This window comes from Enoplosus armatus, chromosome 2, assembly GCF_043641665.1.
Source record: "Enoplosus armatus isolate fEnoArm2 chromosome 2, fEnoArm2.hap1, whole genome shotgun sequence".
Classification (NCBI taxonomy): Eukaryota; Metazoa; Chordata; class Actinopteri; order Centrarchiformes; family Enoplosidae; genus Enoplosus; species Enoplosus armatus.
Genome location: NC_092181.1, coordinates 18,499,132 through 18,513,850, shown reverse-complemented (window position 1 = coordinate 18,513,850; position 14,719 = coordinate 18,499,132). Strand labels below are relative to the sequence as shown.

The following is a 14,719-nucleotide window of genomic DNA, read 5'->3' as shown; positions in this document are numbered from 1 at the left end:
CCCCCATTTCCTACGCGCCCGACCGCCTCGCAGTAAAAAGGGTCAAGCGAACAGTTAAAATACACAGTGTATAATTTTATAGCTTTCTCCCAACGGGGCTCCTGGTGCCGGTGTCGAGACGACAATGCGCAAGCAGCAGTGCCGCACACAGATCAGTTTCATTCTTTGTCAGTGGTGAATAGGGGCGGAGGAAGCAAACTCATTAGAATCCTATAAAAAGAAAGTATCCGAGATCATAAAACACCCGGCTGCAGGACCAAGTGCTCACTCACAGCCAGACAGAGACAGAGTCGAAACCTCTTGTCAAGTTTCTTTGTGACCCTCAGAGCATCAGCAGTGCAACAGATTCTCTTCTTCATTGTTTCCCCTCTACACTGGGCTCTCTGTGTTTTTCAGATAACTGTGTCGATGGCAGTCATTCTTCTGAATATCTGATTTTCAGGAACAAAAACTTGGCCTCATCACTACTCTCTGTACTGCAGTCGGGCAAGCGTGACGCATGGACACTGACAGTGCGCACACTTCTCACTGAGATTTTTTTTTTGCGGCGCAAAGTTAAGATTATTCGAGTGATTCAGGGGTTTTTTTTTGTTTTGTTTTTGGTATTTCAGTATCGTTCTTTTTCAAGGATGCTCGTCTTAACTTGGAATAGATGCTGTGTTGTGATGTTTCTCGTTGCCACACTGAAGACTGGGACATCCCAGGTATCAGAGGCGCGCCCAAAGGCGAACTCCATCAAGCCAGCTCTGTTGGAAGAGACACCCACGCCCGCCACAAACCGCTCCGCCACTGTCCACAGCGGGATCACCAAGAAATACAACATCCTAGCGCAGGTAAGTTTAATTATTGAATCGTCTGAGGATTTATGAATGGATATGCCAGCCCTACATTTACGCACAGCTTGAAATTAGGTATACGGATTAGAGCCAGCGGAATGATATATTATTAGTGGTAATTATAACTTGACGATTCCAAACGTAGTGTTAACATATTCTAATAAGCATTTTTTCATTGTAATTGAATTATGATCAGTGATACAGATAAGTGTGCGTAATTGTGCGGTCCGTCTCCAAAAACGGTGCCTATGGAGTATCCTGATGTGTACAAGTGAAATAGCCCCATGATTTAAAAAAACGCTCTCTCACGTGTGAATCGTTATTGGAAATTGCAGGGATTGGACCCCTCATAAACCCTAATTGCCTTTCAGACCTGACGCCACAGTCGGGTGCAGCGCACTTCCACAGTAAACATTAATGCCAGCAGAAATGTGAGAAAAAGTTAACACTTGGGGTAATTTTCTGTCTGGGTCTTAGTGTCATTAAAGTGGTCCAGACGCTTGCTGGGATTATGAGATTCTTACTGTGGGGCCTCTGAGGGATACACTTACCGACCACTTAATACCCACTCAAAGAGTTATCAATTCCTGCTGTTTCAACAAAGTGCCATATTACTGTAGTTTGACAGTGGGAACGAGGGATCAAACATGTTAAAGATTTGGCAGGTTTCATACTGGCAAACATAAAAAGTTGTGAACATTATGAGAGATTTTTGACATGTATTTCTTGGCAGGGAAAGAAAAAGTTCTCTTTACACCAAATCATTTCTCATAAGAGGATATTTTAGTCTATTTTTTGTCAATGCTGAAGACGGTTTGGAAAATTGATATCAGAGTGGAAAAGAAACATGACATATCAGTCAAAGACAAAAGCCAACAGGCCCTCATCTCCCAGAAAAGTTGATCTGCTGTAAAAGATCACCACAAATTGCAAGTTTTAATTAAACATGTAGGAGTCTGATTATGTTGAGCTCACAGTATCTTTTTGAGCAGCAGATGGCACTGCCACATCTCCATCAGGAGCCTGTACATCAGCACACTGAAACAGCTGCTCTTGTCCTCACTTTTGAAGCAGTTACTTTTGCCTGATGGTCTCACCCTCTAGATTTAACGCTAGCTAATATTTACATTTGGCCTGTTCGACCGTCTGTAATATCACTCGCAGTAGTGATAATGTTGGATATCTGTGAAGCGCGTAGTGCTGAGAGCAGCGCTCTGACATCCAGCTATCCAGCTGAGACAGAAGAAATTATGGAAAAGCCACTTTCTCTCCTCTGCGGAGTGTGGAGATCCAACCTCAAGCAAACTCTGCCAGACCTCAATTTGAACGCCTGCTTACATCTTTGCCATTGCAATAATCTGGAGCGGTTTGGAAGACTGGATTGAGGGGAAACAATATTTGTGTGCAGAGACCACCATACTGTTACAAAAAGTAAAATGTCATGGTGTAGTGTCCAAATGAAGATGGCCAATAGCGTTTAAGGAAGGATGAGGGTATATACATACATATATGTGTGTGTGTGTGTGTGTGTGTGTGTGTGTGTTCTGGCTGCTAGGAGCTTTTCCAGAGTTGTAAAGTAACAGCCGCAACTCAGCCTTGGCCAGATATGCGGCTTGACGCTGGCAACCAAACTGCACTGACCTTCTGCATCTCATCATATAGTGGCCATTTATGAGCTGAATAAATCAAAGATAACAAGCCTGCTTTCTTCATGAGGCGGTAATGGCATAAAGTGTGGCATATATTTAGTTTCGGTGTGATCACAGGGAGCGCACAACAGCAAATCACTCTACGTAGGATTTTTGAATTACAATAAATGCCTTGAAACAGGTGGCATAGCAAAAATCAGCAACATTACTGAGTCAGTGGTTCGCAGTGGGCACAACAAAACAATTTAATCTTTCGCCTGCATTTGTGAAGTGAATTACTGCTGATTAAGGTTTGGGTGTTAGTTTGGAAAATAGGCATGCATCAGCTCAAATTGCTCCTCTGGCATCTGCATTACGAGAAACCTCAGTGCCGATATCCTACAAGTACATTTATGGTCAAGTTGTCATGCTGCTGAATTTGTTAGAATCGGTGAGGAATAGTTGGCAGATCATCACACTTCTGGAGAATTTACAGTGGGTTCAGGATGTGAGCGATTGTGAGCTTGCTGGTTATGTGAGTGAGAATCTAAATAATTCACCACCATGGCCATTTTTTAAAAAGCTCTTTTACTCGTTTTTTTTTCTTTTTTTTTTCTTCGGCTACTTTAGTCCGCAGTCAAACACAAGCTCTTTGGGGGCCTGATAATCTCTCTCAGTTACAGAAAAGTCAGAAAATTACAAGAAATTTCCTCCAAAAATTGCCCTCATTGGCTTTCTTTCAAACGTAGCAAATTATCGAGGGAGAGAGTCCAGCCACCCTGTGGAGGCGAGCCGCTGCAGCAGGAAACAAGGCTGTAATTTGGTGTTTTTATCCATCAGATTAGAAACGCTGCTCAAAGTGTTTGGTTAGACTGCGCATTTGACAGCTTAATGTGCTTTTATTTCCTGTAGCTGCTGACAACGCTTGGCGATAAGGGTTACATTAATCGCACACAAACCAGGGTCAGGTTTTGGCTATCCCTTGCCGTTCTGTCGGGGTGAACTGCTGAGTGTTTTCCCTCACCCTTTTCACATCAGCCTGACTCGAGTAAAAACCGACAAAACCAAAATGTACGCCTCTTAGACCTTGACAGCCGTGCGCTCGTGGGTGGCACTGTTGGCTCCTTGGAAGGGAACCAACAGAAATGGATAGCACGGGCAGGCAGTGCTCACCACTGTAACCTCTGATCCCTCAAGGGAACCGACAGCGTGGCGGCATTCATGCAGTACGTGTCTGTAAAACATCACCAGCCGGTCAGCCTTAACTAGTTGCTTTATTTAATTCAAGGCAGAGATTACTTTAACAAGCAATCTCTGAGGGCACTGCCTATAAAATGGAGAGCCACGTCCTTTCTCTCTCTCTCTCTCTCAGCCCCCCCCCAAACCTAAAATGACTGTTTAGTGATCCTAATGAGCCGAGAAAGACAGAGAAAAGGCAGGGAGAGGTGTGAGGGCTTGTTAGCGCTCGGTTCAGTTTGAGCTTCGGCCCTCCTGTCCTGTGGCCTTTCCAGTCTGTGGGTCCCTTGGGCGCTGTGAGGGCCCTGCACTGGAGCCATTAGGGGCCTCCTGTGGAAACCTCCTTTACTGTTTGCTTAATGAGAGAGGAGACCCGTGCACCTCTCATTCCACAGGATTACACCTCTCAGAGCAGCACACCTCCTAGATTACCATCGAGAGCTTTTCCCCTTTCCTTTGATAGTCTTTGAAGAGAGCAGTCCTGTACGCAGACTGTGTGCCTCTCCTCGTGTCCGATGAATAAGATCAACTCAGAATGTATACTTAACTTTAGGAGGGTCTAGTTTTTGGAGACTTTGGATCCTAGCACTCAAAGAGACATGCCCATAAACACATGTGTTTTGAGTGATGAAAGACGCCAAGCTGTATTTGAAGACATGGTTTGTACGAGTGAATTGTGCACAGCCATCCCTATGTTATCTGATACCGGCTGTCTGTGCTTTTAGGGCATATGAAGTTTGTTTATTCAGTGACATCGTTTATTTGACTCTGTAGGGCCCCTGCCACTCATTAACACCATTCACAGTTTCAGGTTACGTGCCTGATCTCCGAAGGTCAAGTGCAATAACGACACAGAGCTCAAAAAGTGTGTGAAGAAGTCCTTTACTTGGGTTTTATTGTAGGTTGCTTTTGTCTCAGACAAAAACAATGGAAGTACAGCTGTTAAGAGCTGCTTCTATTACTCAGGCAGTGCAGTTTTTCTGTAAGTGTTGTTTAAAGAAAACAATACGGCTTTTACAAAGTGAAACATGTGGTTCAATCCCCCTCACCATCCTAATAATTTTCATACTGTCACAAAATTTTAAACCCTCAGACTCAAACTAAGCTGAATAGACAGACCTTGTGTTATTTTTATTCATTGCAGGGCACATCCATCGAATTATATCAGCACTTTGGAATGACTCTGCAGAGGTAAATAAGGGACCCAAAGGCCAGGGGGAGGGTTTCAAAGCCCTTTATATCCTGCAGTAAATCCCTTGTAGATTGTTGCTCCCGCACATTTAAGGTTCCTCTTCAAAGCCACGGCGCTTTACCAGCACGAGAGCAGCACGAGACAGGGCCGGGGGCTTCCCTTATGGCTCTCTGTCTGTCTCTTCCTTTATCGTCTCACCAGCATACCAAGAGAGGCTGCAGAGTACACAATTTTCAACCCACTTCCTGCGCAGGATCCAAGGCTGCGCTTTTATGTGTGAAGGCCGTCTAGGGAAAAATAAGGGAGCAACAGAAAAAGAAAGATGCGATATGAACGAGATGCATTCACATGAAGCGCCATCCCTCAGAAGTTGCGAATGAGGCGTTTTAAAACATGACAAGATAAGGCGAGATTATCAGCCGTGATTTGGGGGTCAGCCTCGTATCATTGGGTTTCAAAGGGCTGTCTTGCGGTTTGAGCCATGATGGAAGAGGTGAGCCGTTCTTCTTCTTCTATCCCCCCACACACATATGCACTATGCACTGTAATCGATCCAAGCCTTCTGGCCAGAAAGACAGATAGGAATCAGAGCAGGTAGTATGAAGTACTACTGCACGTGGCCGGGCCCATTTGTCTTCATATTTAGATAACAGCACATTTTTCATGTCAGGGAAAAAAACTCCCACTGCACTTTCTTGAACTTCTCTTCAGACCATATTTCCAGCATATTTCCCTCCTCAGCTGTGATTATACCAATAGTCCATGGCGAAGTACATGTTTCTCTGAACGAGCAATTGAGACGAAAACAGAAAACCCCTGATGAGTTTGAAAGTTTATTCTTGACTTTGGAAATAGTAGTTTGCCAAAAAACAAACAAACCTTGACTTTGGTCTTTCTCTGCGGATCAAACTCCATCAGCTGAGGAAGACCATGAGATGTGGGTAAAATCTCCAGAACACCTATTAAGTGAACTTTTGAGATTCACTTTCTTGTTGAGAGTTAGATGAGAAGATCCATACCGCTGTAATGTTTGTATGTTAAAAACAGAGCTAGAGCTGCTAGGCGATTAGCTTAGCTTAGCATAAAGAGACCAACCACAGCTCCTCCAAAGCTTACTAATCGACACGTTATATCTTGTTTGTTTAATTTGTACACACACAAAAAAAGAAATGCAAATTTTTGGTTTTAAAGGAGCTACGGCTGCTGTGACTATTTCTTGGCCGGGAGAAGTAACTTCTTGGACTCTTGTCGGTGAGGTTGCTAGGTAACCAGCGAAGAAGCTGTTTCTGTGTCAACTGCTCAACCGTTGTTCTTCAAGAAATTGTTACACAATATAACTCTAAAACCACAAATTGACGGTTTTACATTTAAACAAAGAGAAGCATTACGTTGATTAGTGAGCTTTAGAGGGAGCCAAGCTAGCTTCTTCCAGTCTTTATGCTAAGCTAGGCTAATTGCCTTTTGGCTCTGGCTCCATATTTAATGCACATACACGAGAATGATATCAATTTTCTCATCTAACTCTCTGCAAGAAAGAGAACATGTCAAACTATTACTGTAAGATTATGATTCTTTATTTTTGTTTTTCGTGAAAGAGGACCTCAGACCTTTAGGGCACCTCCAGTGATTTCATATTGCGCCACCATAACGTTCGGGGACTTGTAAGAGAGAGCTTAAAAAAGGAATGGTGAAAATCCTGGATCTTAGACCCTACCTGCCTGGCAAACTAACATGTCTTTCAAACCCCCAGTTTTTTAGCTCTCTGTGAAACCCAAGCCAAGATAACCCTAATTACATCACCAGGATTATTTTCTCAGATTTTAGAAAGTTCTGCCAGAACCACAAAATACATTAGTAGAGTAGTACTCCCCATAATGAGCAAACTGGTCTTCATCTGTACATCTGTACAACTGATGGAGTATCCCTTTAAAATGAAGCCTTTGAATATTCTGAGAACACTTGTTAACACAGTAGTAATTAACAGTAGTAATTAAGAAATATTTAGAATCCATCAAACATCGGGGCTTTGTTACTTTCATCAACACATTAAGCATCTGCATTATGGGAATCTGTCATAATGATGGATGATCATTCAGTTTAATATTCCTGCAAATTTTTCTATGCCTGTATCATTGCCTCCATGTGTTTCAAGCCTGAGAAAGTCAGTATGGCACCCGTCCAACAAGCCTAATCTTGTTCACTTTCTGAAGTACAAGCACATTGAGTAACAACTTCTAATGTGCTGAAATACTGATATTGTTGAGAGTTGATTATAACATGTGGTGTATGTTCATGTTTGCCTGTTCTTCTGGGCAAGGCAGCTGACCTTTATATCCCAAATGGAGTTGGCTATTTATTGTGGCTTTAATGATTTTGCTCTGATTGAAAACTCTTCCTTGTTCATCCTCATGTTTATTGTTCCATGTTTGTCAGTGGTAAGCCACACTAAATCAGATCTGTCAGTGCAGTGCCAGCTAAATGTGGTTGTGGTACCGGTGGTGGTGTGCCAGCCAAACATGTTGTTCTAATGTCAGTCTACACTGGACATAATTTACACAGTCAGAATCCATATCCTGCTCATTTTGGCTGATCTGCATATTTGAATAGGTGTTGTGCAAATGTCTGACAACTCAGTCCTTCCGTAGTACAACAACACCCTAAAATCAAAGTGGATAGCTTAAAATATGATAAAGATGTGCAGAAATTGGAGAAACACAGTGGCCTGACCTTTATTGTGTCTCGCCCAACGGATGTGGACTTGAGCCAGAGCACTGATGCTTCCCTGCAGCTGTTGAAAATGTTCCTCTCAATAAACTTGTGTTCATTTGTCTGAGGAGTTCATTTGATTTGTGATAGAATTTATGTCAAAGTCCTTTGCTCCTGCTCCAAGTCTAACAGCGACAGGACTTGTAAGGAATTATAGCAAGACAGCAGTTCCAGTAAAACTTCCCGCTGGTGCACACACACTTGTTATGGAAAAAGTAAGCTTGGCTTTAATTGTACTTCTCGCTGCTGTGGACAGTGGATGTTATGTTTGTTAAGGTGGTGGTTTTTCTAGCGTGGTCATTTCAGTGCATTTATGGAAAAGACTTCAAGGTTCTTCGTGTGCTTTGCTGGACAACAGTATATGTCTCAACCTTTTCCGTGTAAAAACAAGAAATACTAAAGCCAAAACGATGCCAAATTGACTATAAAGGAGTATGATTAGCTCCAGTAATTACCCCTCAATTATGCCTGTAGACTCATTAAGCCTCTGAACACTTTGAGAGAAATTGAGAGAAACTGAAGCGTTTTTTAAATTCTAAAAGCTTTATTGTCTTGGACCTGAAAAGAAATGACCACACCAGTGAGAGACATGTTAATCCCTACAACATGTCGTCCACTAAAATTGGGTGCAGAGGGACCACAGCCTGTAGTCAGTTCACCCAAAACAAACAACCAACATATTTTCCTACTTACCCCCAATGGTATCTAGCCATGCAGAGAGTTTTGGCTTAAGATCTCTGCGTGCTGCTGAGACTTCTGCCACCACCTCAATACAGTGAGGGTATATGGCATTTGGTTTTGATGCCTAAAACATCAAAAACTACATTTGTAAAATTTAACAGCATGGTCTCTTTTAAGAACAAATGTTCTCAAATAGTTAACAACGAGTAACCAGCCAGGAAACCTCTTCCAGTAACTGAAACATTCAAAGCTGGTTTCCCTCAGTATAGGATGTAACATCTCTCTCCTGAAACAGTTACCTTTTATTATATACATTTTTGCGGCACTGATGCACATTAAGTTCACACAAACACAAATAAAATAGCCTACCATTAGATATTCTTGGATTGAGTGCGTCCTTGACAAAATACAATGCTGTTAAAGTAAAATGTGCAATTTTCTAACATGACGAATTGCACAGCAGTTTAACTCAGCAATATTACGTGGCAATTTAAGAACTGGTGTGGACGAGAGGGTGTGGACCCACCATGACCCTGTTTCAGCTGGGTTGGGCTCTCTGATTTTCTGGTCTCCAAAGACCTCTAACCTGAACATAACAAGGGTTTTATTTGGCTTGTTAACTGCTGCAATTTTAATTTTGCGACCTGAGGTGCGTGGTGCAACTGTGGTGCATGGAATGGAATTAGAAGGAATGCAGTTATTGTGTTAGGTTCGGATAAGTAGAGGTTTGCTGGATTGTGACCAACAAAATCCACCACGTTCCTTCTCTTTAACAAAGGTGCCCTCTGCAACACAGCACTCATACATAGCTGATGAGGAGGAGATAACACATAGGTTTACCATCCCATGAAGATCCACTGCCCAATAAAAAGAGACTGTTTCATGAAGTAAGATGTGGAACAGAGTTTGACAGGATCAGTGCGGCTATGGTAGGGATGTCTCCAACAGCCAGTCCACACCAAGTGCTCATGCTTGGCACTATAAAGCCACCAAACACGAAGAAAGCATGATTGCACTTTGACACGCATCTCTGACATAACCTGAGCAGGTGGGCGATGCAACTGCGCCCACAGTGGCACCAGCGTTGCACTTCAGTGCTCGATTCTTATCGACAAACCACATAGTACATGAGCTCTGTGCAGCCCATTGAAAATGGCATCTCATCAACGAAAAGTTATGTCAGGCGCCATAAAGTGTAAGGCAATGTTTACAGTTGTTAGATTCAAAAAGAGCTGTTCATTCTGTTGAAGTTATGCACCTTTATCAAGATAAATGTGTGCTGGTGCAATGAACCCAGCACATTGAGTAAGTGCTTCTTTTTCCTCAGCAGGTGTATCCATGCAGCAGCGACAAGGAGTGCAGTATGGGAAGCTACTGCCACAGCCCTCAACAGTCTCCCTCTCGCTGCCTCACCTGCCGCAGGAGGAAGAAGCGCTGCCACCGAGATGCCATGTGCTGTCCTGGGAACCGCTGTAGTAACTGTACGCACCATGACACACAAACATGCTTTCAGTGCACGTCTGCAGGGCACGATTCAGAAAAGGGATTTCTTGTCTTATTCAGATATTCTGGAAAAAGTGACTTGTTCCAGGTCACTGAGCAAACAGTACCACAGTATCTAGCCCAGAGACTTAGTGAAGGAGCCAATACATTTAAATAATGTTGAACACATGCTTTCAGACAGAATCCTGAACTATAGTTGAACTGTATTAAATTGATGCCCAGAGGTTAGAAATCAACGGTCACATTTTGGAAGCCACTGTTTCGTCAATGAACTGCATGAATAGCAGGAATGTGTGTTGTTTTAAATTGACATAGCTGACCAACACATACAGGAGATTACCTGTATGACACAGATTACACAGTTGCAGTTACTTCTCACACACAAGCTACTAACATACTGATCTGATCTTTCAGGTTGAACAATCTGCACTGTTTTTTTGTCATGTTTAACCTTCATATTTTTCTGTCTGCAGATATCTGTGTCCCTATCTCTGAGAGTGTGCTCTCACCTCACATCTCAGCTTTAGATGAGCATAACAAGCTCTCCACCAAAGACCACAACTGGAGGAAGAGTGGGAAGACACATGCTAAGATTTCACTTAAAGGTAAGACTTGAATGCATATCTCGATGTCATGTTTAAAACATGTCCCGCTGTAAACCCTGTCACCTCTTTCATCTTTTCTGCTGTCGTTCTGGTCTGGGTGGCTGAATCTTTCTGTTGTTCACTGTCTGTATGTCCTACAGAGTTCATGGGCGACGCCAGTCCACAAACTATGTTGATAATTACGTCTCTGCTCATATGTCAGTGTCTGTGAGCCCAAAGCACAGCGTGGGGAGCCTAGAAGAAACCACAATGCCCCTGCTGTTTCTGCACCTACATAAAGCCATACAAACACTTTCACTGACAGCACACATTGTATGATACACAAGTGAAAACCACAGAATGCAGGTTTGGCACAATTATAGCTAATAACTCTCTGCTTAGCGTTCATGTCACCTGATTTAAGTTAATGTAAGGGTCTATCCATAAAGCAATACATTTAATGAGACACTTAAATTACTCAACTCTAAATGCACCGTGAAGACAGCAGGCTGCGATGCTAAAATCAATGTGAAAATAGCAGCGCTACTTAAAGTTGCTATAAATAAGGCCATTTACTTTTATTTGTGCTTGACTCACTCCCTCTCCATAAACGTTATAGCATTATAATGGCCTTATGCAGGTCGCTGCTTGAGAAAAGTACACCAAGAGAATCAGTGGTGTTAAAGCAATGAAGAAGCAGTAAGGCTCAGCAGTCCATCATGCTGATACTTGGAACTTCATATTGAAATAACTAATCAGCAAAGTGTGGTTTTGTCAGCGATATTCTGTTTGAATGGGGAAGCAGCTTTTGGCAAGAGGTGATACACATTTAAAAGTGTGTCTGAGAAAAAACCCTGCATGACTAAATTGCACTAATTATGCATTCAAAAGAGTAATGCTAACCTCCTGCCAAGAGTATCAGACTCAGACCAGATGGGATGATATGGTTAATATACAGAATAAGCAAATTGTTTGCTTGATTTATGTTGAAAGTTCCATGCGTTTCTTTTGAGTCTGACATGGCCACACATAATGCAGTCTGAATTGAAACGTGAAGAAAGGGTTGCATAAGCTTATCCGTATGGAAAACATAACAGCTTAATGAACAATAATTGTACATTTCCTTAAGTGAAGCACTTTAACTCCAAGATGCTGGATGGTTTATCATTTCATGCAGGTCTTTTAATGTCTCTGATGAAGCATTTGTTTTTGTTTTTCTAAGTAGACAACTTTGTCTGCTGGTTCACCACTGATCAGTCCTGTTTCTCGTCCTCCTCTGTTAGGGCATGAGGGCGACCCTTGCCTGCGTTCATCCGATTGCTCCGAGGGCTACTGCTGCGCCCGCCATTTCTGGACCAAAATCTGCAAGCCGGTGCTGAGGCAGGGAGAGGTGTGCACAAAGCAGAGGAAGAAAGGCTCTCACGGCTTGGAAATCTTCCAGCGCTGTGACTGTGCCAAGGGCCTTTCCTGCAAGGTGTGGAAAGACGCCACCTCCTCGTCCAAGTCCAGGCTCCACATGTGCCAGAAGATCTGAAGCGGAGGCAGCTGCTGTCGGCGTAGAGGCCTCTGTCTCCATCTGCCAGGGAAAGTTTTTTAAAGGATGGGTTGTGGCTGTATTGAAAGGAGCAAAAGACAGAGACTAACAAGAGACAGAACAGACTGTGTGGGTTCAAGCTCGCTATTCGGCAAGCGGAGAGCAAATGGGATTGCTTTAATGTGTTTGCTGTGAGTGGTCCATCCCTGCACCCACATACAAACACGCACCCTCACACACACACACACACGCACACACACACACGCACACACGCCTCCTGGGTTTGTGAGATCAATGAGCTCATGGTGCGCTTGCTCACAAACGTTTTAGACATTCTCATGACATTCAGGTAGCCACAGAGTTAGCCAGTAGATGCTGTGATAGATTTTCTAGATGGAGGCAACAGACGTAACAGTCTTTCATCAAGCTTCAACTCGTAATAATAAGACTATTTACAGACAAGCCATATTTTTACTGCACAGTACATTATTTACCAAACTCCAAAGTCAAAGATCAGATGTGTGTAATATCCTGTGTTTCATTACTGGATCCTGATCTTTTGTCAAATTTCAATATCTCTCTCTCTTCATGTTGTTTGTTTTAAGTCTTGAAGAATTCTATTGCTATGCAAGACATTTACAACCAGTAACAATGTCCAGACCCACCAAATACCAGTGATATCATATGATGGACTAATTGCATACTCTGTTTACTCCAGGGCTTGACTTGTGTTCTCTAACAGCATCCTCAGACTTCAATGCGACGCATAATACTCTTAAACCAAAGAATGAAAGAACATTTACATCAGAGTGATGAGTTTCATCTGGGACATTAGCTCCTCGCCCGATTTTTAGCCACAAGAAGAGAGATAAAGTATTGTGTCCGTTGTGGAAACCTCGTTTGATCTGTCAGATCCAGCTGCAGTCTATTGTGATACAACTGTGTGGGTTAAAACTGTTTGCGCTGAGGTAGTGCTCTGCTGCAGACTTAGTGGTTCCGATACCAGACCGAGAATGGTTCTGCTTTTCCAATCACATGAACAGGATTCAAGGATACGAAGGAAGTGCAATTTTTTCCGTTTACAAAGCCAGTAGGAATGGAGACGTGAGAAGATTGATTAGAGTTACAAAAACGCTCCATAAACCTGATGTTTTGCAGTTTGAATCAACATTTTGTTGATGGCACACAGCCCTGTTTATTTTTATGTTTTTCAAATATGACTGCATACTTTCTTCTCATGAAATAATGTGCAGTTTTGTTGAACTGGAGGTGAAGCAATATGTTTTTTCCCAGTACAACTTCTTTAAACAACAACTTGTAGTCAGTATAATATCACATTTCCCTCTATTTGCTTTAATGTTTTTAGAGCATCAACTACACATATTTTGTAACCATTTAAAATATCAATAAGCTCTTATATTGTAAATAGATTGGAAACAATGAAAATGTATTTAAGAATCAATGTATATCATGTACATATAATAAAAATATGAATCTTAAACGTTACAGTAAAATGATCTAGGTGAGAAGAGTAATGAGGGATGAAATAGGACGAACACAGTTGGATAGATTCACAGCAATGTAGCTGAGATGATAAAAGCTGTGTGTAGAGGCAAAGGGGGAAGGCGTAGATAGCTCTGACTGATATCACAGACTGGATGCATCGAAAAGGGCAATTCCAAAAAGAGAGACAAGCACATTAATTTCCAAAATAGATTGTGTAAATGGTGTCAAGATTTATATCCCACTAAATATTGTTTGTGTTAATACTTCGCATTGATTTGTTTTGTGTATTTACAATGATGAATGAATAAAAGAATGTATTTTGTATCATTGGTTACACGGGATTGGTTATTACTTGCTGTGTTGCTTGTTATGTTATGTTGAGTTTTTGTAATGTGAGACAGGAAGTAAAACCAAGGTAAAATGAAAAAAAGCTCACATTATGCATTATGTCATCATTTAGAATAATAAAATCAAATTGACAAAAGAGTTCACTGATGACAGTTTGACTTGTTTTCAGACAGAACGATGAGCTGATGAGCTCATTCTTTGTATAACATGATTATTAAATGACATGATTTATTAATAACTTTTACAAGTGCCCTGCAACGTTTTCTTTTCAACAAACAAAGTTATGCCCAAAACCAAAAGGCATTGTGTGCATCCTTGAGGACTAACAAACGTGTTGAATGCATTTCCTTCCTCAGAAAACATTTGAAAAGTTGTTTTTTTGCAGTTTGAAAACGGCACTGTTTTCATCTGTGTTTACTTGCTCGTCCCCTGCCTGCTTGTGTTGGCGCATTGCTACGTTTATCAGCGTATTGCTGCCACTTGTAGATCAGTGGAATTACGTGAAACCAGTGGCAGGAATGTGTATTTGCGTCAAGACAAACAAAACAGGGACCCACTCATAAAACCCCCCAAACATTATTATTAAGTATTTAATGCTCTTTTAAAACTCAGCTAATCTGCCTCTTCAGGACTACTTTTTCCAAATGAGCCCCGCCCACTTCACTGCAAGAACCACAACAAGAAGCCCAAATACAGAAATCTCTCATGTTAAATAACCAAAACTGTTTCAACTTCGTTGTATTCATACAGCACCCCTTCACTCAGAGTAAGCCAACTGAGAAAATATGGGCCTTTAATAAATATTATTAATACAGTGACTACACCTCCAGCATAATGATAATGAATATATACCATAAATAATACAACAATATTTTTTTTCAATTAAAACCATATCCATAAAGCGT

General features: G+C 41.9%; 1 protein-coding gene across 1 annotated transcript; it reads left to right on the top strand.

The window, feature by feature from the left end:
• Nucleotides 1-629: 629 nt before the first annotated feature.
• Nucleotides 630-11,960, top strand: dkk2 (dickkopf WNT signaling pathway inhibitor 2). Its single transcript, XM_070925320.1, has 4 exons — nucleotides 630-833; nucleotides 9,670-9,820; nucleotides 10,316-10,447; nucleotides 11,710-11,960. Exons 1-4 carry the CDS (start codon nucleotides 630-632, stop codon nucleotides 11,958-11,960), a joined length of 738 nt encoding a protein of 245 aa, XP_070781421.1.
• The last annotated feature ends 2,759 nt before the right edge of the window (nucleotides 11,961-14,719 follow it).

Bases quoted from the DNA above. Each gene is read 5' to 3' on its own strand.
- dkk2 (XM_070925320.1), top strand. From the start codon at position 630: ATGCTCGTCTTAACTTGGAATAGATGCTGTGTTGTGATGTTTCTCGTT. The intron at 9,821-10,315 runs GTACGCACCATG...TTCTGTCTGCAG, and splicing joins TGGGAACCGCTGTAGTAACT to ATATCTGTGTCCCTATCTCT. The intron at 10,448-11,709 runs GTAAGACTTGAA...CTCCTCTGTTAG, and splicing joins TGCTAAGATTTCACTTAAAG to GGCATGAGGGCGACCCTTGC.